Below are 23,700 nucleotides of genomic sequence, written 5' to 3' on the forward strand. Positions count from 1 at the left end.
GCAAGTTCCTTGAAGGGACAAATCTCTGCTATTTCTGTTTTATTTCACAGAAAGATTGCTAAGCTTCCTGATATTCACTGTTTTGTTCAGGCTTTGGTTCGTATCAAGCCTGTCATTAAATCAATCTCTCCTCCTTGGAGTCTTAATTTGGTTTTGAAGGCTTTACAGGCTCCTCCATTTGAGCCTATGCATTCTTTGGACATTAAACTACTTTCTTGGAAAGTGCTGTTTCTTTTGGCCATCTCTTCTACTAGAAGAGTTTCTGAATTATCTGCTCTCTTGTGAATCTCCTTTACTGATTTTTCATCAGGATAAGGCAGTTTTGCGGACTTCATTTAAATTCTTACCTAAGGTTGTGAATTCTAACAACATTAATAGAGAAATTGTTGTCCCTTGCTTGTGTCCTAATCCTAAGAATTTTTTTGAGAGAGCTTTACATTCTTTGGATGTGTTGAGAGGTCTGAAATATTATGTTGAAGCTACTAAGTATTTCAGGAAGACTTCTAGTCTATTTGTTATCTTTTCTGGTCCTAAGAAAGGTCGGAAGGGTTCTGCCGTTTCCTTGGCATCGTGGTTAAAGTTTTTGCTTCTTCAAGCTTATTTGGAGTCGGGTAAAGCCCCACCTCAGAGAATTACAGCTCATTCTACTAGATCAGTCTCCACTTCATGGGCTTTTAGGAATGAAGCTTCAGTCGATCAAATTTGAAAAGCAACAACTTGGTCTTCTTTGCATACATTTACTAAATTCTACCGTTTTGATGCATTTGATTCTTCAGAAGCAGTATATGGAAGAAAAGTTCTTCAGGGGGCTGTTTCAGTTTGATTCTTCTGCTTATGTTTTAAGATTTTTTCCTTTTCATTTATGAGAATAAACTTATATTTTGGGTTGTAGATTAATTTTCTACAGCAAAAAATGGCTGTTTTTATTTTATCCCTCCCTCTCTAGTGACTCTTGCATAGAGTTCCACATCTATCCCATACGTCACTAGCTCATGGACTCTTGCCAATTACATTTAAGAAAACATAATTTATGTAAGAACTTACCTGATAAATTAATTTAAAAAGTCCATGAGGCCCACCCATTTTATAGTGGTTATGATTTTTTTGTATAAAGCACAATTATTTCCAAATTCCTTTGTTGATGCTTTTTACACCTTTCTTTATCACCCCACTACTTGGCTATTCATTAAACTGAATTGTAAGTGTGGTGAGGGGTGTATTTATAGGCATTTTGAGGTTTGGGAAACTTTGCCCCTCCTGGTAGGATTGTATATCCCATATGTCACTAGCTCATGGACTCTTGCCAATATGAAAGAAATGAATTTATCAGGTAAGTTCTTACATAAATGATGTTTTATGCTTACTAGATAAATGTCTTTCCTTTCTGGCAGGGAGAGTCCACAACCCCGCCCGTAATTTTTTTTTTTTTTGGGCAGCTCCCTTTTTTATATTATTTCTTCTGGCACCTTTATACCCTGATGTTTCTCCTACTTTTCCTTGTTCCCTCTGCAGAATTACTGGGGGATAGGGGAAGTGGGAGGGATATTTAAGCCTATGGCTGGGGTGTCTTTGCCTCCTCCTGGTGGCCAGGTGTTGTATTTCCTTACAGTAAGGAATGAAGTCATGGACTTTCCCTGCCAGGAAGGAAAGGAATTTATCTGGTAAACATAAATTATGTTTTTGTAGATTAAAAAAAATGATTTTCCCATTTTAGTTTTGCTCTAGTTTAATGTTAACTATTTTTGAGGTACAACATTAACTCAGTCTGTAGTCAATATGTTCTGACTGTATCTCTGTATTAAGAAGCCTGTTAAAATAAACCACAGATTTTCTTGTACCAAGACTGTAATCATTACAACGCAAAAATAAGTGATCATTTGAATAAACCTTTATGCAAAAAAAAACAACAAAATCTGCATATTTTTCTGCATAAGCCCTGCTTTTGAATGTTTTGTTAATAATCTGTCTTAAGCATTGCTGTAGAAGTTTCTGATACTATAGAAACAAGAGCATGTGTATTCTGCTATTAATTTTAGCTATCATAACAAATATGTGTTGATGCCAGTGGAGCTTAATTGTAAAGTGAGTTGTTGTTTTTTTTAAGTGATTAAAAAATAATTATAATACATTTTTATTAAGTTTTTGTTTTTTTATAAATAGAATTGGGTGCACAAATGAAATCCTAAAACCAGTAGATACTATAATATATATATATATACAATGCATTTGTACCACACCCTAGTACATAGGCCAGATACACACAGACACATCTTGTTTGATTACTAAATCCTTAAACATTTACTCTGTGTTGTGTATGACAAGGACAAAGGCAGAGTATCTCTAATCCTTGATATTTGTTACAATTCATCTACCCATAATTTTCAAATCATCTTTGCTCTACAAGGAATAGCTTTAAAACCTGTTATTTAACTTTGAGAACTTGGGTTGGTTACCCTTGCTATTAAACTCTTTTTAAGGTGTTGTCTGGTTGTTTCAATTAATATACAGGCTCCATCACCTCATCAGTCCCAGCAATCTACAGTGGACATGGGTCAATTGCATGAGACCCAAGGTTATACTCAGCATGCCATCCAGGTACAGCATATCCAGGTTACAGAGCCAACGCCAGGGACCCAGGCAACTACTCAGGTAAATACATTTTCAATATATGCAAGTGTTTGTATTATATTAAAGGGACAGTCTACTCCAAAATGTTTATTCTTTAAAAAGATAGACAATCCCTTTATTACTCATTCCCCAGTTTTGCATAACCAACACAGTTATATGCTATTTACCGCTGTGATTACCTTGTATCTAAGCCTCTACAGACTGCTCCCTTATCTCATAAATAACTCCACGGAGTAAGCACAATGTTATCTATATGGCACACATAAATTATCAATGTCTTTCTGTGAAAAGCTATAAAAATGCCCTGATAGAAAGGCCTGCAGGGGTTTAGAGACAGGCAGAAATTTAGAGGTTTAAAGGTTATAAAGTATATTAATATAACAATGTTGGTCGGGGAAAGCTGGGGAATGGGTAGTAAAGGCATTATCTATTTTTTAACCCCTTCATGCTGGGAGAAAATGTTTAACATTGGAACAAAGTTCCAATGTAAACATTTGCTTGAAAAATGAAACCATGCGATCGTTGATGCAATCGTGTGATTTCAAGGGATCGTATCATGGAAGACTGCCTAGGTTGCTAGTTATGCCCTCCAGTCCGATTCCTGCTTTCATCAAAAGGGGAGGCTGCTGGACGTCGTATAAGGTAGGACGTTCCATGCCGCCCTAACGGCATTGAAGCCCAGCGCCGTTAGGTTGGCATGAAACGTCCTAACAGCTTGAAGTGGTTAAACAAACATTTTGGAGTAGACTGTCCCTTTAAGTAAATTGATTTTCAACAAAGGATGCCAAGAGAATGAGGAAAATTAGATAATTGGAAAGTTGTTTAAAAATTACACCTTTTGGGTTTCATGTCCCTTTGATCACTTGCCTCATTTTGAAAGAGCCAATCCTGCCTTGAGTTTGCAGATGACAATGCTAGCCATGGTCATTATGTTAGTATAACGTGCATTACTTTGCAATTGCTGCTAAAGCCAATTAGGGAAAGACATGTAGCAGGGCTAGCCTAGAAAATCATTTCCAGCTCTGAGAATTGTAAAATCCACAATTCACACAGCTAAAAAATCTAAAAAAATAGATAAAAAGGGGGCAAATAAATAATGAAAGTCCATTCCAGAGTTGTTTTACTACACAGAACTAAACATTATAAAAAATAAAACAAATCTTAAGGTGTTTGCTGTACCTGTAAGTACAAAATATAGTGGTGTTTTGTTTTTTAATGAGCTCATTTGTTTTGTGTTGTTAGGTAGGAGGGCAGTCTTTGAGCCCCTCATCACATGATACAGAGCAGGAGGTGAGTGCATCGCAGCTGCAGACACCAACTTCCCAGATGCAGACAAACACAGTGCAGCATGCTTACCTCCCCAGTGGCTACCAGTTCCGTGGCTATCGTAAGTATGGCTCAGGGGGCAATATGCTGGTACAGCTGGTTTGTTAAGAGAACTTTAAAAAAATGTCAAAAGGAAGTTACTGTATTAAGAAAAATACTATCAGTCATTGAAGTATTATTCCACAGACCAGTATTGCTCAAACAGGCACTTTTCAAATCAAAATAAACAGTATTAACTTGAAGGGACACTGTACTGTATAATTACAATTTATGGGTGATGATTTCAGTGAGCAAAAACTGCTATATTAATTGCAAGAGTAAGTCTGAAGAAGGAATTTCCAATGCTTTTAATATTATAGTATCACAAGTCATTGGGAACACATTAAGGAGTATTTTGTTTTTGTTTTTCGAAAATACAATTGCAGACTATAAACAATGTAAATGCAATGCTCGTGTGATATTCCACTATCAGATCAAACTTGGTCAGTAGTCTTCTTATCCCGGCGTCAATCTGAAATGATAGGAAATATCTCAGAGCAGAGAAAGTTTGTAAAATGAGGTAAGCGGTACTCACAGTAGGCAGGGTAGTCTTTAGCGGCAACAGGAAGAAAATCCTGCGTTATGGCAGTTCAGGGATAAACCAATAGAAGGACCGGAAACAAGCAGGAGTCAGCAACAAAGGAAATCCAGTAATATAACAGTTCAGGGATAAACCAATAGAATGGTCAGGCAGACAGAGTTCGGTACCAGTATAGCAATCCAATAGTTCAGGGGTTAAGCAAGCAGAGTAGTCAGACAGGCAGAGTAGAGCAACGTTATGGCTATCCAGCACTTTAGGGGTTAAGCAAGCAGAGTAGTCAGACAGGCAAAGTTCAGTAACTTAATAGTAATCCAGCACAAACAGACAATAGCACCCAGGAGCACACATAGTAACACCTATACTTGGGCAGTGATGTAAGGTGAATGGAGTACTTACATAGGCGCATATTGGCGCCAAGGAGGAGACACAGGTGTAATCAGGAGCAGCGTCCAGAAGAGAGAGACAGCATGTGGCGATGACATCATCGCCGCACTTTCTGCACCACCGCCTGCGTCTATGGCAATGGCCATAGCAACAAGTCACCACCGCCACGTCTATGGCAACAGCCATAGCAAGCAGCGGTGCTGCGGCGGTGTGACAGTAAATTAACTGAAAGGTCAAAAAGGCATTGGAAATATGGAGTAAAACTTAGACAAAATACAACCAGTCTTCCAGGCTTATACATGACAAAGCATCTATATACTTACCTAAGTGCAGAGGAAGTCAAGCCAGGAGGGTAAATATAACAAAAGCTATGGACTGATCAGGAATTAAGAGAAAAGAATTTACAGTGTCCAATAAACTTAAAAACCTGACAGATCAGTTGCCATCGGAAAACATAAATCTGTAGTTGCTAAGCTGACCATAACTTCACCATTAAATGGAATAGGGTCATCTGATTTGTAGTTAAATTTCCAAATTTGTCTAAGGAGAGTGTAACTTGTATTTGTTGATTCCACGGAAAAGAAAAGACAACCTTGTGTGTGCACTACTCCTAATAGTAAAGAGAAGGTGTGCATTCAGATCCTTTTGTGAGGATATGAATGTAGAAGTAGGTAACTGCTGCTCGTGGTGTTTGGCTCTTTTTGAAGCTGGATTTATCCTTGTGAAAGATCACCACACTAAGATCTGTCTCTGAAAAGAAAAATAGCACAGAGCGGCCATATTCGGATCCTGCACATATTTAGTTTAGAGAATCAATGAACTCTAAGTATAATACCATATTAAAAACAGTTATTCAATAGACTTGATAATATATCTTAATATCTAAGCTTCAAATATCCAATAAACAATAATTGCAGTTTATTACCATAATATAAATTCACACATTTAATAACATCAAGGATCATTAATAAAAGCACAATCAGTATTTATAAAACCATCCCATAATGGAAATCAAAATGAATCAAATCCCAACATATAAAAGTTCATTGGAAATAATTAATATGTTTAAGTTCAGTTATAGTCTAAGGAAATGTCATAAATACAGCATTCACAGTCCTGAAAAAAATATTTTTCAGGACCAATCTTAACATTGAAAAGTTAACTCCCTTTAAACACTTTCAAGAGACTCCTGGTATCTGTGTGACGAAAAAGCAAATAAGTTCCTGTGAGTACTCTCAATGCTTGTTTTACCGGATCTCCATACCTCCATGTGTGGTATAAGACTCCGTGAGTCTGTCTATCCCAGCTACACGCTGTCTGTTTAAGCCACCCAGCTTCACATTTAGCTTGCTAGTTGCTTCGATACTGCTCGATTGGCGTCCTTCCAACCCAGAGTTCCTATGAGTACCCTGTCCAAAAACAGGCAACGTGTTTCAGCTTTTCACAGCCTTTATCAAGGCTTGAGGCGTAATGTAAGATTATTCTTATATTTTTATTTACATACTTTTATCTTTATGCCATAATATATGAACGTTGGGTTATATGAAAATGTCTGACATAATGTTTGGTAAACCCATATTGCTTTCATACAGGTGGTGAGAGTCCACAATACATTACTCAATACATTACTCCTTGGAACAACTCTTCCCTACCCCTAGTAATAGGTTCGCAAACCCCAAGAGCTCTATAAAACCCCTCCCACCTCACAGGTACTTCTGTCTTGTCTTTGCTTCCGCTGTAGGTGGTCGAAGATTGATTCTTCAGAGAAAGGGGATTTAAGTCTATGTTGAGGCCCGTTTTCCCCTCAGTACAGTTGTTTGTCAGAGGGTTGTATATGGGGTATGGTGTGTCACTCTTTTTCACCTCATGGGAAATTTTGTCACAAACCTTCCATAGTTGTCGCAGGGACTTGCCTTTTGCTTTTTCTTATGGATCTACAATATACTCCTATTTCATTACCTCTGCTGATATGTTTCAGTACTGGTTTGGCTATCTACTTTACTAGTAGATGAGTGTCTGCTAGTAGGTATTATATTTTTAATTCTATGACACTCTGTAGACTAGTTGGGCATTTATAGTTATATATTTATTTGAGATATATAGCCTTGGGACAGAATCATTATATTTAATTATATTTCCCTATAATTTTTTAGTACACATCGGATCTCCTTAATACAGGGATAGTCCACAGCTGCATTCATTACTTGTGGGAATACTGAACCTGGCCACCAGGAGAAGGCAAAGACACCCCAGCCAAAGGCTTAAATACCTCTCCCACTTGCCTCATCCCCCAGTCATTCTTTGCCTTTTGTCACAGGAGGTTGGCAGAGAAGTGTCAGAAGATTTCGGAGTAGTTCCTTAGGAAGGGTATCTACCCTTTGAGATGGGACTGTAGTTTTTTAAGTAGTTTTGTCAGCCTCTCAGTGAGAGCATTGATGAAAGTTAGAGTCTGGAGATGCAGGGAGAGTCTTTCTGCGAAACCATCCAGACTCATATTAACTGCTCCTAAGCAATCAGCGTTGACGAGTTTCGCTGCCTGCTTTTCTTCACTCAAGTCCATGTCAGAAGCGCTGCTACAATCTGTCAAACTTGAAGGATCGTGTTTCTGTTCCATGGCATAGATTCCGGTAAGATTGTTTCATTTTTTATACATATGTTAACAATAGAAGACAGGGTCACAGTGGGACTCCTTTATCTTTATGGAATCAAGGGTTAATATCTCCTGAGGGGGATTATTGAACAGTGGAGTTTTCAATCATATTTGTTTTGTGATTTTGGCTGCTTTATGTGTGTGGAGACATTGGGCTCATAGGCTGATACAGAACGTACAGGTTATTTTCTTTTTGAGAGCTGCATGACGCACCGTGTGACCGGGAGTGTTCACGTTTTTTTCCTATTCCTGACCGAGTGTCTGCGGAGAGGAGCACAATTTCTCTATCTGTCTGGGTCATATGAGGTGGTGAGTGCCACAGCCATTGGGGGGTATAAGGTGCCAGTTGTTTTTTCTATAATTTAAATTAGACGACAGGGCTTCAGGAGTTTTCCTCCCAAATTTTCTTATGGTTCCTCAGGCGTGCTTTTGGCTCTGAGGGTTTGGTCTTCTAGGTTCGTCCCAGTATGGATTCTCTCAGTGGATTAGATCTCTTTCTGTGAAAGATAGATTCTCCTGCAAAGAGGCTAGTGTCTTGAGTTTGGTGGGCAGAGGCCCATTATGGCTTGTTGTCAGCGATCCACTCTCTGAGTGTGATTTTCAGGAACGGGTGTTCCCTACAATCATTCCTTTGATCTGGGGATAGGGTCTCTATCTGAAGGGTTTCGGATGTTTGTATCTGAATGGTGACGCTGATCGAGAGTCTCAGGACGTCTGTAACTATCCCTGGTTACACTTTAATGGGGCGTGGTTCAGGGATTCTCAGGCAGAACTAATGGATCCTTAGCGATGCATTTGAGGTCCAATACTAGCTTTTTCTTCCTCTGCCATATCACTCTTTCTCGAGTGATGGCTCGATCCTAACAGGAGCAGGCATCATTGATACTGATTGCTCCGTTTGTGTCTGCGAGTTTGTTTTTGCGGTTTAGGGGCTTCGCCTCTATAGGGGTTACCTTGTCGCAGGGATCTGCTGGGTCAAGGCCTTTTTTGCTTCATGGAATCTTATCCTTCTGAGGTGGACTGCGAAAGGTTGCTTGGTCTTTGTCGAGAGAGGGGTTTTTTTCGGAGAGGTTACGGTCCTCTCCTTCAGTGCATAACTGGTTCCTCGTCATCTATCATAGGTGTGGAGGACCCGCTTTTTTCGGGAAGAGCAAGTTCGTCCTGACACTCTATCTGACTTGCCATGGGTTCCCGTGTTTTCCTCCAGGATGATCTGGAGAAGGGTCTTCCTAGCTAGTTCCTTGTTGGGACAGTTTTTTGGAACTGCCAGCTGTAGTAGCCTGATGGTTAGCTTAGCTGCCTAGCAAGCGGAAGGCTTGCAGTTTGAAACCAGCTGCAGCTCCTTGCACCTTGAATGGGTGCTCGCGAGGTGTTTTTAAAGAAACCCTGTTTGTTTTCTGCTCTAGAGACTCATTGAGCTGCCGGGCATTCAGTTCTTTTTGCTAGGGTTCTGACTGCAGTCAGGCCGGTGAGTCAATCTGCTGCTCCTTCTTGGAGTTTTAGATCTTATTTTTAGGGGGTTGCATCGGGTTACTTTTGTACCTGTGCAGCAGGTGGTCTTTGAATTTTTCTTCAATGATCTGTTCCGTCTGTAGATTGCTTCTACGTGCCTTAGTCTCTGTGTTGCAATCTTGCAATACATACTCCTTATTGGGGTTTCCTTTATCATTAGGCTGTTTTTCGAGACTAGTTAGGTTTTCTTCCTAAGGTTGTGTCTATTTGTGACTTCAGTCGTGAGATTGTTTGTTTTTTTTAATATGTCACATTCCTTCTCTAGAAGGAAAAGGTTTTCCCTTTTTAGGGAATCATGTATTGATGTCTTTTCAGGCTACATAAAAATAGACAGTTTTCTCTGTTGAATATTCGTATTTGGGAAGTGCAAGGGTCTGAAGGCATTGTCGACTTCCTTATTGTTAGTTGAGGAGTGTCTTTCGCTTGACTTAGGAGACTGCAGGACATTAGCTTCCTTAGAGGTTTACGGCTCAGTTTGAGAGCAGTGACGTCTTTTTGGGTCTTTGGCATGAGATCTCTATGGATCTGATTGTTGGGCGGATGCTTGGTCCTCCTAGCATTCTTTTCCTATTTGCTTCTGTTGAAGCAGCCTTCGGGAGAATGTTTTTTGCAGGCTGTGGTGCCCTCAGATGTGGGCCGCCTCTTTTTTTGCCCTCCCGTTAACATTCAGTGTCCTCTGTTGCTTGGGTATAATTTCCCACAAGTAATGAATGCAGCTGTGGACTCTCCCTGTATTAAGAAGGAAAACATAAATTATGCTTACCAGATCATTTCCTTTCCTTCTGTACAGGGAGAGTCCACAGCTCCTGCCAGTATTCTCCGATGGGCGGCCCTAACTTTTACCTGTTCTTCTGGAACCTTTTCACCCTGATATTTCTCTTACTGTTCCTTGTTCCCTTGGCAGAATGATAGAATTCTATCAGCCAATCGGAATTGAAGGGACGCCATCTTGGATGACGTCATTTAAAGGAACCTTCATTCTTCAGTTGGACGTCGAACGAAGAGGATGCTCCGCGTCGGATGTCTTAAAGATGGAGCCGCTCCTCGTCGGATGGAAGAAGATGCCGCTTGGATAAAGACTTCTGCCCGTCTGGAGGACCTCTTCTGCCCGGATTCGGTGAAGACTTCTGGCCGGATCTGATGAAGACTTTTGCCCGGCTGGGTGAAGACAGCTCAAGGTAGGGTGATCTTCAAGGGGGTAGTGTTAGGTTTTTTTAAGGGGGGATTGGGTGGGTTTTAGAGTAAGGTTGGGTGTGTGGGTGGTGGGTTTTAATGTTGGGGGGGTTGTATTTCTTTTTTTTACAGGTAAAAGAGCTGATTACTTTGGGGCAATGCCCCGCAAAAATCCCTTTTAAGGGCTATTTGTAATTTATTATAGGGTAGGGAATTTTATTATTTTGGGGGGCTTTTTTTATTAGGGGGCTTAGATTAGGTGTAATTAGTTTAAACTTCTTGTAATTTTTTTTTCCTGTAATTTAGTGTTTGTTTTTTTTGTAGTTTATTTTATTTAATTGTATTTAATTTTAGGTAATTGTAGTTAATTAATTTAATTTATTTAATGATAGTGTAGTGTTAGGTGTAATTGTAACCAAGGTTAGGATTTATTTTACAGGTAATTTTGTATTTATTTTAACTAGGTAGCTATTAAATAGTTAATAACTATTTAATAACTATTGTACCTAGTTAAAATAAATACAAAGTTGCCTGTAAAATAAAAATAAATCCTAAAATAGCTACAATGTAATTATTAATTATATTGTAGCTATCTTAGGGTTTACTTTATAGGTAAGTATTTAGTTTTAAATAGGAATAATTTAGTTAATAATAGTAAATTTATTTAGATTTATTTAAATAATAATTAAGTTAGGGGGGTGTTAGGGTTAGATTTAGGTTTAGGGGTTAATAACTTTATTATAGTGTTGGCGGCGGCAGATTAGGGGTTAATACATTTAATAGGCTATATGGGCTATGGCGGTTTAGGGGTTAATACTTGAATAGGTTTATTGCGTTGTGGGTTAATGGCGGATTAGGGGTTAATAGTTTTAACAGGTAGTTTGCGATGTTGGGGTTGGCGGATTTAGGGGTTAATAATTTAGTTATTACTTGCGGTGTGGGTTTGATGGCGGATATAGGGGTTAATAGACTTTATTAGTTATTGCGGTTGACAGGTAGATAGACATTGCGCATGCGTTAGGTGTTAGTTTATTTTTGCAGGCATTTTCGGGAGTTACGGTGCTCCCATACTCAGCGCAAGGCTTGCTACGGCTGCCTTTTATGGCGAGGTAAAAATGGAATAAGATTTCTCCATTTTCGCCACGTAAGGCCTTGCGCTGGATATTGGATACCGATTTACGACGCAGTCCCATGTTAGCCTATGGGAGTAAAAATTGTGAGCGACGGGTGAAATATACGCGCGTAACTTGTATGCTACACCGTATATGTAATACCAAAATCGCGTAAAACTGGCGGCGGAGGATTTTGCGGGCGACGCTGCATATGTAATGGAGGCCCACATGTATACATTTCAGAATAAAAGCTATAGCTGTTTCAAAAGTTATTTAGGTGTGCACCAGCATTTTAAACACAGCACTTGTTTAAAGAGCCTAAGGTGCTTGTACCATCTGGTAATGACTCAATTTGTTAATTGCTGACATGATACAAGCCCCACTGGCACTCTGAGCTGCTGCAGTATTTAAAATACTGGTGCACTCAGAATATCTAGCTATGCCTCACATGCACGTGCAGAGAAAAATGCTAACACTAAATCAGTGATAACTTTTACTAGAAGTATTTTTGCCAATACATTTATATTGCAAATGTGTTTCTATTCAAAATAGTGGAAAAAAGGTTATCCACTGAAAGAATGCACCTTGTGGCGGTAATATCCGAATATTTTAAAACATAACTTTTATTAAGTTGACAATAAAAAAAATAACAAAAAAAAGTTCAAATTTACACTCTGGTGTGCCCCAAGTACTAATCAACCTTAGAGGTGACTATATCAGTCGTGTGTATGGCCTGATTATAGGTAATTGTCACCACATAAGATTATCAACATGTATAGCGAGTGCTATGAGCACCTTATAATCGTAATATTTACGTATAACAGAGTACGTAAATATTACGATTATAAGGTGCTCATAGCACTCGCTATACATGTTGATAATCTTATGTGGTGACAATTACCTATAATCAGGCCATACACACGACTGATATAGTCACCTCTAAGGTTGATTAGTACTTGGGGCACACCAGAGTGTAAATTTTAGTTTAGATTATTTTATTGTATTTTAGTTTAGATATTTGTAGTTTATTTAATTTATTGATAGTGTAGGTGTATTTGTAACTTAGGTTAGGATTTATTTTACAGGTAATTTGTAATTATTTTAACTAGGTAGCTATTAAATAGTTATTAACTATTTAATAGCTATTGTACCTAGTTAAAATAAATACCAAGTTACCTGTAAAATAAATATAAACCCTAAAATAGCTGCAATGTAATTATTAATTACATTGTAGCTATCTTAGGGTTTATTTTATAGGTAAGTATTTAGATTTAAATAGGAATATTTTAATTAATAATATTAATCAGATCTATTTTAATAAGAATTTAGTTAGGGATGTTAGAGTTAGATAGGGTTATTATACTTAATATATATATTATAATAACGATATTAACTATATTAACCCGAATATAATTAGGGTTAATATAGTTAATATATATAATATAATAACTATATTAACCCTAATATAATTAGGGTTAATATAGCTGGCGGCGGTGTAGGGGGATTAAATTAGGGGTTAATATTTTTAAAATAGATGGCGGCGGTGTAAAGGGCTCACTCTAGGGGGTAGGTAAGATAGATGGCGGTGGGGTAGGGGCTCAGTTTAGGGGGTAGGTAAGGTAGATGGCGGCGGGGTAGGTGCTCACTTTAGGGGGTAGGTAAGATAGATGGTGGCGGGGTAGGGGCTCAGTTTAGGGGGTAGGTAAGGTAGATGGCGGCGGGGTAGGGGCTCAGTTTAGTGGGTAGGTAAGGTAGCTTGCGACGGTGTAGGGGGATCACATTAGGGGGTTATAGATTTAATATAGCTGGCGGCGGGTCCGGGAGCGGCGGTTTAGGGGTTAATACATTTTTTATTGTTAGGATAGTGAGGGGGGATAGCGGATAGAGGGTTAGACGTGTCGGGCTATATTTAGGAGGCGTGTTAGACAGTACGGGGGATTTAATAACTTTAGTCAGGTTTTGTAGGCGCCGGCAGTTTCTAAAGTGCCGTAAGTCACTGGCGACTCCAGAAATTTGTGCTTACGCAGATTTCTGGACATCGCTGGTTTATCTGACTTACGGCACTTTAGCCTCTGACGGCGCCGTATATACGATAGTTTGAGTTGCGAGCTGAAACTGCGGGCGGCGGGGGTTCCCTCGCTTGCACTGCAAACTACGATCTTTATCGGATTGCGCCCCTAATGCTTACTTGGGAGCGGGACAGCCTCCACCAAAATGGATTACTGCTCATTATACAAGATCATTTGCCACTTATTGGGCTTTCAAGAACCAGGCTTCAGTTGACCAAAACTTGCTTCTCTCTTTGCATACTTTAACTAAATTCTACCATTTTTATGTTTTTGCTTCTTCTGAGGCAGCCTTTGGTAGGAAAAAATTTCAAGCAGTTGTCTCAGCTTGATTTATTTTTGCCTGTTGTTTACATTTTAAAGTGTATCAGAACTGCACCATACGCCCTATGTAAATTTAGTATTAGCACGCTCCCGAGGGGATGGGGGGGGGGGATTCTTAAGCACTGTCTTCTGCCCTGCTGTGAACAGTGAATCGCTACTGACAGGAAAATTCACTGTTTACTATAAGCAGCGGCGAGATTGTGCCTGCAACTGTACTTGAACAGTTGAAGTTGTGTTGATACCATTCAAAACTCCAAGCTTGGGAGCGTGCTAATACTAGATTTGCATAGGGCGTATGGTGCAGTCCCAATTGGATGATGCATCTGTCAATCAAATAGAGATTTCTGGAGAAACAGTTAGCCGGGAGAAACCGTTAATGGAGCGGATTTATAAATGAAGATTTTGTATGAAAAAGAGTTTTTGTAAAAAAAAAAAAAAAAAAACAAGGATCACTATGCTTATATTAAGTAATACTTCCAAAATATTAAATAAAGTATAGTTATATTTACCATCACTTTAAGTGCATAAATAAAACATTTTGGGTTCCTGTGGGGTTGTGGATTTATTTCTTCAGTGAAAAAAGTTGTGTTTTTAAATCCTGCCTCATTATTTGTGAATTCCAAAGATTGGGCATTAGTTCCCTGGAGTAATGAATCATGGTCTCTCGCCACCTGTATGAAAGAAAACATAATTTATGCTTCCCTGATCATTTAATTTCTTTCATGGTGACCCCACCTTGTGTTTGTTTTTTTTACACACATCTTTTTTTTTTTTCCTTGCTCCTTTAAATGTTGCTCTTATTTCTTTTCCTACCTCATTTGCTTGGCTATACATTAGACTGAGGTACCTGTGAGGCGGGTGGGGTTAGGGAATCTTTACATGCCAGATTATTAGTGAAGATAACAATCACAAGGACTTCCCTTGTATTTCAAGATGCTACCGGCCCCGGTTACTCCTCCAATGTCTGCACAGAACTGTTTTTTAGATGGTGGTGCAGTCTTTCACAAAGGAATTGCCAAACCTCTTTCTCCCATCTCAGGTCTCAGCAGAAAACCTCAGAAGAAAAGGCCAACATTAGTGCAATGTAGCTTAGCAAACAGCCTGTACTAAGAACATACTCGCAGGGATACTTGAAGAAATTGGAGATTTTATTCAGAAAACACCTGAAGCATTGGTAACCGTGATTTCCAGCTTTTATAAAATCCAATAAAAAGCTCAAAGTATGAATAAAAGAAGCTCTTTTCATAGTGATTTTTAACTGCTCTTGAAAAGGGCAGCTGTGTCTGCCGAAACCGGTTGAGCTTTTTTATTCATATTTGAGCTTTTTATTGTTTTTTATTAAAGCTGGAAATCACTGTTATCAGTGCTTAGGGAATCTTTGCCTCCTCCTAGTGGTAGGAAAGAGTAATTCCCATAAGTAATGGATCATAAACTCTCAACATGTTTTTTTTAATATTGGGACTAATCTTATGTTTCAATAATGTCATATATGAAAAGGACTCCTCTAGGCTCTATATGAAAGGACTCCTCTAGGCTGTATCTCCATAAATACAAATATATTAAAACATATACTATTACAAAAAGTTACCATCTAAAAACAATATCAGAAGGTTGCAATGGTTATAAGTGCATAACATTATTGAAGCGTAAGATTATTAAATATTACAAATATATATGTTTACCAAACATTATACCAGACTTTTTCATATAACCCAATGTACATATATTATGGCATAAAGATGAATGTTTCTAAATAAAAATACAATTGAAGAATAAAAGAATAATCTTACATTACGCCTCTAGCCTTGAGAAAGGCTGAAAACACCATACTCATAACGCTGAGTTGGAATGACGCCAATCGAGCAGTATCGAAGGACCTTGCAAGCTGAATGTGAAGCTGGGCAGCTTAAACAGACAGCGTGTAGCTGGGAAAGACAGACTTACAGAGCCATTTACCACACATGGAGGTATGGAGAATCGGTAATACAAGCATTGTGAGTACTCCCAGGAACTTATTTGCTTTTTCGTTACACGGATAAGAGGAGTCTCTTGAAAGTGTTTTAAAGGGGATTAACTTTTTGATGTTAAGATCAGTCCTTACAAATATAATTTTTTCCAGACTCTGGATGCTATATTTATGAAATTTCCTTTGTATATCACTGAACTTTTAACATTTTAATTATAGTTCTGACCTTTTTGTATATTTGATTTATATAGATTCCAATTATTGGGTATTTTTATGAATACTGATTGTGTTTTTATCAATGAACCTAAATGTTATTAAATGTGAATTTATATTATGGTATAAATCTATTAAATATCTTCTTATTTGGTATTATACTTATATGTATTTGATACTCTTTACTATTAAGAGTAGCGTGCACACAAGGTTCTCTTTTCTTCTTCTTCTTAGTTTTTAGGTTCTAAAACTAGACATTTCTTGTTCTGGTGTTTAGATCTCTACATTTTTGCACCAGTCACACGTTATACGATTTAAACTATTTATTGATTCCACTCCTGAGATAAGGAAATTTGTAAATTTTTTTGTAATGACTAGGAATTTATTTGTCTTCATGATTCAGGTAGAGCATGCAATTTTAAGCAACTTTCTAATTTACTCCTATTATCAATTTTTCTTCATTCTCTTGCTATCTTTATTTGAAATTCAAGAATGTAAGTTTAGATGCCGGCCCATTTTTGGTGAACAACCTGGGTTGTCCTTGCTGATTGGTGGATAAATTCATCCACCAATAAAAAAGTGCTGTCCAGAGGCCTGAACCAAAAAAAAAGCTTAGATGTCTTCTTTTTCAAATAAAGATAACAAGAGAACAAAGAAAAATTGATAATAGGAGTAAATTAGAAAGTTGCTTAAAATTGCATGCTCTATCTGAATCACGAAAGAAAAAAAAATTGGGTTTAGTGTTCCTTTAAGTAACATTTGGAAGAGCTTGTTTTTCCCTTTAAGAAATCTGTTTTACTGGCTTGTTAAATAAGAATATGGTAGGATCAAAAGGGATTTGACATCTGCCATAACTGAGACAGTACTCTTTACCACAATCTCCCCTTATCTTTTTTTCTTCTTCAGCCTCTGAGATCCAGATGATGACTTTACCCCAGGGGCAGTACGTGATTGCAGAAGCATCAATGGGCACTCCGGTTACTCCTGTACATAGCAGCCAAGTGAAGGTAAAAACTCCAACTGTATCTAGAAACACACTAAGCAAAGTAAATATTATTGAGCAACATAGTCTTGGGTTCTGTTTTTCACCTGAAAGTAATCCAAAGTGAATATTCAAGATCAAACTTCCAATGATTTGTTTTTGATCATCATAATCTTCCATCCCGTTTGTAGTAAACCATGACACTTAACAAAAGAGGAACGGGTCTTAGGAATTCTTATTTTTGATCATTTAAATTTCTTTCCAATGGCATGAAGAGTCCACAATTCCATTCATTACTGTTGAGAATAATTCAACACCTGGCCACCAGGCAGAGGCAAAGATACCCCAGCCAAAGATTAATGGGCCAGTAAACCTAAATAATAATATATTAGTGCTAGTTTGTTATTACATAATATATCTGGTGATTTTTTATAAAAAGAAGAGGGTTTTCCAGACCCGCCCTCTGTGCTCTACTGAACGGGTCTGGTTCTCCCTCAGAGCGCATCGGGCTAGCTGTCTAGTCACAGCCCGGCCCGACCGAGCCATTACATTCAATGCAGCTCGCTCCTGATGTCAGACAGAGCAGGAGTGAGCTGCATTGAATGTAATGGCACGGTCGGGCCGGGCTGTGACTAGACAGCTGGCCCGATGCGCTCTGAGGGAAAACCAGACCCGCTCAGTAGAGCACAGAGGGCGGGTCTGGAAAACCCTCTTTTTTAAAAAAAAAAAAAAAAATCAGCGGATATATTATGTAATAAAAAACTAGCACTAATATAATGTTATATAATTCTGCACTATGTGCAGAATTATATAACATTTTTTAGGTTTACTGGCACTTTAAGTATCACTCCCACTCCCCATACTCCCCCAGTCATTCTTTGCCTCTGTAACTTGGAGGTAGGCGAAGATGGTGCTGTGAAGAAATTTGGTTTAAAGTCCTTTAATTGGGTAGCTTCCCTTCAAGATGAGATTGGGGTTAATGCTGTGTCCATGTAAACCTCTTAGTAAGAGTGTTGGTAGCTGTTAGCTGCTGAATATTGCAGGGATTTCTTTCCTAAGACATGGAGAGTCCACAACGTCCTTCCAATTCCTAGTGGGATATTCACTCCTGGCCAGCAGTAGGAGGCAAAGCGCACCACAGCAAAGCTGTTAAGTGTCCCTTTACTTACCCATAGCCCCCAGTCATTCTCTTTGTCTCTGTCAATGGAGGAGGTGTCTGAAGATATTGATTCCTTTGATGGGTACTTTTCCCTGCAAGAAAGGATTGGGGTTTAGCTGTGTCCACATCAATCTCTTGAGTAAAAGTAGTGGTGGTTTTTAAGCAGTTAGAAAATATTGAGGTTGTCTTTGCTTTAATTTCTAACATATTTGCTACCCCTGTTATAGAAAACCAGAGTTGGTCACTCTGTATTTTCTTTTTCTATAGGTCCATGATAGATGTGGCCATCTATCACACCTAGAAGTGCTCCTGCCCTACTACAGAACAGGGGTTAATAGTTTCCCGCCGCATGCCAGAGGTGCACTTGTGTCTAATTGCACTTGTGTTCAGACCGCCCTATCATATATTTTTGATGGGTTTTGCATCTTGCCTCTTTCTTTTACAAGATATGACGAGTCCACAGATTTTATCCTTACTTGTGGGATTTAACCTCCTGCTAGCAGGAAGTGGCAAAGAGCACCACAGCAGAGCTGTATATATAGCTCCTCCCTTCCCCTCCCCCTCCAGTCATTCTCTTTGCCTGTGTTAGTGATAGGAAGAGGTAAAGGGAGGTGTTAGTTTTAGATTCTTCAATCAAAAAGTTTTTTATTTTAAAATGGTGCCAGTGAGTACTTTTTTCCTCAGGGAGAAATCGTCAGTCTATTACTTCCTAAGAGGAGTGAAGACATTTTATTTTTCTGCCCTGATGTTAATGATCTTAGCAAATGTTATCTAAGATCCATGCTGGTTCCCACAGAGCAGTTGAAGGTAGTGTAAAGAAACATCTTCAGTGTGGAGAACCCGGTCATGCTACAAGCAGCATTGAGGTATGTTCAGTCATTTGTTTCTGGGGAGACTTGATACATCAGAACAGGCTGACATTATTCCCTATCGGGGGAGGGTAAATCAGTATGCACTACATGTAGAGTAATGGTGTACCTGGAATTCCCTTTATATTATCTGCTAAATGTGTCTAATATCACTTATGATAATGTTTAGTATGGGCTGAACGCTGGGAGATGCGGTTGCTGGCTAAAAAACGTCATACATTTTTTCTGACCTAAGGGTGTATAGTTTTTTTGTTGTCAGGCAGTGAGGCTTGATATTGGGACATGCTTGTGTAAGAGGGGCATATGGCTTTATGTTTTATTACTAGCGACATGTTTGGGGTTTGCAACCCATGCGGGTCTCTGTAACGGCTAGTGTTATGCCCACGAGGGGCGGGGCCTATTTTCACGCGCTCAGACGCGCAGTTTCACCCGGATTGCATAGACAGCAAAGTCCTGGGCTCCGGTGGGGCCTAACTTGTTTGACCATTCAAAGGGTCTTCACAGCTTCCTAAGTAGCAGCAGTGTATTCCGGGGCAGGTAGGCGGCACAGCAGAGTTTTTTGTCATAACTGTTAAATTATTTTCTATTGCTTTTTACACATCTAAGCAAGCCGGTGCAATATTATTAGAATATTTTGGGCACATTAAAACAATTTTTATTGCCAAAAATGCTGTTTTAAGGATAACAGAAAATTTTTTGCGCTTTTATTATTTAAAGGCGCAGTACACTTTTTATGTAAAGTTTTTTTGTGTATGTTTTTTTGCCTTAAGAGGTCAATAAATAAAGCTAAGAACGACTATTATTGCTATTACTAGTCTAACATGTCTGAACTTGAGGAAATCACTTGTTCTATGTGTTTAGATGCCATTGTGGAACCCCCTCTTACTTTTTGTCCCTCATGTACTGAAAGGGCCTTACAATGTAAAACTCAAATTTTATTTAAGGCTAAGGATGATTCTCAGTCTGAGGAGAATCAGGGCATGCCACCAAATTCTCCCCAAGCGTCACAACCTTTAACGCCCACACAAGCGACGCCGGGTTCTTCAACCGCGTCTAATTTACTTTGCAGGATATGGCTGCAGTTATGTCAACTACCCTTACAGAGGTATTATCTAAGTTGCCAGTGTTACAGGGCAAATGTAGCAGGACAGCAGTCAATGTGAATACTGAGTCCTCTGATGCTTTGTTAGCTATTTCCGATGTACCCTCACAGGGATCTGATTTGGGGGTCAGGAAACTTCTGTCTGAGGGGGATCTTTCCGATTCGGGAAGTGTGTTACCTCAGACGGACTCGGACGTTATAGATTTAAGCTTGAACACCTCCGCCTGTTACTTCGGGAGGTTTTAGCGACTCTGGATGACTATGACTCTATTGTGGTGCCACCAGAGAAATTGTGTAAAATGGACAAATACTTAGAGGTACCTGCTTACACGGATGTTTTTCCGGTTCCTAAGAGAATTTCGGAGATTATTAAGAGGGAATGGGACAGACCGGGTATCCCGTTCTCACCTTCTCCTAATTTTAAGAAAATGTATCCCATATCTGACACTGTCCGGGACAAAAAGTCCCTAAGGTGGAGGTAGCTATTTCTACCCTGGCTAAGCGTACAACTATTCCTATTGAGGACAGTTGTGCTTTCAAAGACCCTATGGATAAGAAATTGGAGGGTCTTCTAAAGAAACTGTTTATTCATCAGGGTTTCCTTTTACAACCAACGGCCTGCATTGTACCAGTTACCACTGCGGCGGCCTTCTGGTTTGATGCATTAGAAGAGTCTCTTAAGACTGAGACTCCTTTAGAGGATATTTTTGATAGAATTAAGGCTCTTAAGCTGGCTAATTCTTTTATTACAGATGCCACCTTTCAAATTGCCCAAATTTGCGGCTAAGAATGCCAGATTTGCCATTTTATCACATAGAGCGTTATGGTTAAAATCTTGGTCTGCTGATGTGTCATCGAAGTCAAAGATTTTGGCTATTCCTTTCAAAGGAAAAACCCTATTCGGGCCTGACTTGAAAGAAATCATTTCTGACATCACGGGAGGTAAGGGTCATCTCCTGCCACAGGATAAGACAGCTAAACTGAGGGGTAAACAAAATAATTTTCGGTCCTTTCGGAACTTCAAAGGAGTCCCCTCTTCTTCCGCTAAACAGGAAGGGACTTTTGCTCAGGCCAAGCCCGTCTGGAGACCCAACCAGGCTTGGAACAAGGGTAAACAACCCAAGAAGCCCGCTGCTGCTACCAAGACAGCATGAAGGGGCAGCCCCCGATCCGGGACCGGATCTAGTAGGGGGCAGACTTTCTCTCTTTGCCCAGGCTTGGGTAAGAGATGTTCAGGACCCCTGGGCACTGGAAATCGTGGCCCATGGGTATCAACTGGAATTCAAAAATTCTCTCCCAAGGGGGAGGTTTCTTCTTTCACGATTGTCTATAGACCAGATAAAAAGAGAGGCGTTCTTACGTTGTGTAAAAGACCTCTCTACTATGGGAGTAATTCGTCCCGTTCCAATACTGGAACAGGGGCAGGGGTTTTACTCAAATCTTTTCGTGGTCCCCAAAAAAGAGGGCACGTTTCGACCTATTTTAGATCTAAAAAGTTTAAACAAGTTTCTCAGAGTCCCATCCTTCAAGATGTAGAATATTCGAACAATTATGCCATTGATCCAGGATGGTCAATATATGACTACCGTGGACTTGAAGGATGCATACCTTAATATTCCTATCCACAAGGATCATCATCAGTTCCTAAGGTTTGCCTTTCTGGACAAACATTTTCAGTTTGTGGCTCTTCCCTTCGGGTTGGCCACAGCACCCAGGATCTTCACGAAGGTTCTAGGGTCCCTTCTGGCTGTTCTCAGGCCGTGGGGCATTGCAGTGGCGCCTTATCTGGACGATATTCTGATCCAGGCGTCGTCTTACCATCTGACAAAGTCTCATACAGACATGGTTCTGTCCTTTCTGAGGACTCACGGGTGGAAGGTGAATCTAGAAAATAGTTCATTAATTCCACAGACAAGGGTTTCCTTCTTGGGAACTCTAATAGACTCCATATCTATGAACATTTTCTTGATGGAGGTCAGAAAGTTAAAGATTCTAAATACATGCCAAGCCCTTCAGTCCAATCCTCAGCCATCAGTGGCCCAGTGCATGGAAGTAATTGGATTGATGGTGGCGGCAATGGACATCATTCTGTCTGCTCGTTTTCATCTCAGACCACTACAGCTGAGCATGCTCAGGCAGTGGAATGGAGATTATGCAAATTTGTCTACTCAGATAGATCTGGATCAGGAGACAAGAGACTCTATTCTTTGGTGGTTGTCGCAGGATCATCTGTCCCAAGGGACGTGCTTCCGCAGACCCTCATGGGTGATAGTGACAATGGACGCCAGCCTTTTGGGTTGGGGTGCAGTCTGGAATTCCCTGAAGGCTCAGGGTGTGTGGACTCAGTCGGAGTCACTTCTTCCAATCAATATTCTGGAATTGAGAGCAATATTCAATGCACTTCAGGCATGGCCTCAGTTGGCTTTGGCCAAATTCATTAGTTTTCAGCCAGACAACATCACGACTGTGGCTTACATCAATCATCAGGGAGGAACAAGGTGTTCCTTAGCGATGACAGAAGTATCCAAGATAATTCGGTGGGCGAAGGCCCACTCGTTATCTGTCAGCAATCTACATCCCAGGAGTGGACAACTGGGAATCAGACTTTTTAAGCAGACAGACGTTTCATCCGGGGGAGTGGGAACTCCATCTGGAGGTCTTTGCCACTCTGATCCTGAGATGGGGCAGACCGGAGTTGGATCTGATGGCATCTCGTCAGAATGCCAAGCTTCCAAGTGATCCAGGTGAAGGGATCCTCAGGCCGAACTGATAGATGCTGTGGCAGCGCCTTGGTCATTCAACCTAGTTTATGTGTTTCCACCGTTTGCTCTCCTGCCCCGGGTGATTGCTCGGATCAAACAGGAGAGGGCTTCAGTAATTCTAATCGCGCCTGCGTGGCCTCGCAGGACTTGGTATGCCAATCTAGGGGACATGTCTTCTCTGCCGCCGTGGAAGCTTCCATTGAGGCAGGACCTTCTCATTCAGGGACCCTTCCAACACTCAAATTTAGTTTCTCTGCAACTGACTGCTTGGAGATTGAACGCTTGATTTCATCTAAGCGGGGGTTCTCTGATTCGGTCATTGATACTTTGATTCAGGCACGTAAGCCTGTTACTAGAAAGATCTACCATAAGATATGGCGTAAATATTTTTGTTGGTGCGAATTCAAGGGCTACTCATGGAGTCAAGTTAGGATTCCCAGTTTTTTATCTTTTCTCCAAGAGGGATTGGAGAAGGGGTTATCAGCAAGTTCCTTAAAGGGACAAATGTCTGCTTTGTCGATTTTACTACACAAACGTTTGGCAGATGTTCCAGACGTTCAGTCTTTTTGTCAGGCTCTGACCAGAATCAAGCCTGTGTTTAGACCAATTGCTCCACCCTGGAGTTTGAATTTAGTTCTTAATGTTCTTCAAGGGGTTCCGTTTGAACCCATGCATTCCATAGATATTAAGTTGTTATCTCGGAATGTTTTATTTTTGGTTGCTATTTCTTCTGCTCATAGAGTTTCTGAGCTTTCAGCGTTACAATGTGACTCGCCTTATCTTATCTTCCATTCTGATAAGGTGGTTTTACGTGCCAAACCTGGTTTCCTTCCTAAGGTTGTTTCTAATAAGAATATTAATCAGGAAATTGTTGTTCCTTCATTATGTCCTA

General features: G+C 39.8%; 1 protein-coding gene across 1 annotated transcript in view; it reads left to right on the forward strand.

Annotated features, from left to right (window-relative positions):
* LOC128639226 (PR domain zinc finger protein 10) overlaps positions 1–23,700 on the forward strand; it is a 293,752-nt gene that overhangs the window by 242,474 nt on the left and 27,578 nt on the right. The window contains exons 21-23 of the mRNA XM_053691501.1: positions 2,509–2,649; positions 3,871–4,015; positions 16,841–16,941. Coding sequence (XP_053547476.1) covers positions 2,509–2,649; positions 3,871–4,015; positions 16,841–16,941 — 387 coding nt within the window. The remainder of the gene's footprint in view (positions 1–2,508; positions 2,650–3,870; positions 4,016–16,840; positions 16,942–23,700) is intronic.

This window comes from Bombina bombina, chromosome 8, assembly GCF_027579735.1.
Source record: "Bombina bombina isolate aBomBom1 chromosome 8, aBomBom1.pri, whole genome shotgun sequence".
Taxonomy (NCBI): domain Eukaryota; kingdom Metazoa; phylum Chordata; class Amphibia; order Anura; family Bombinatoridae; genus Bombina; species Bombina bombina.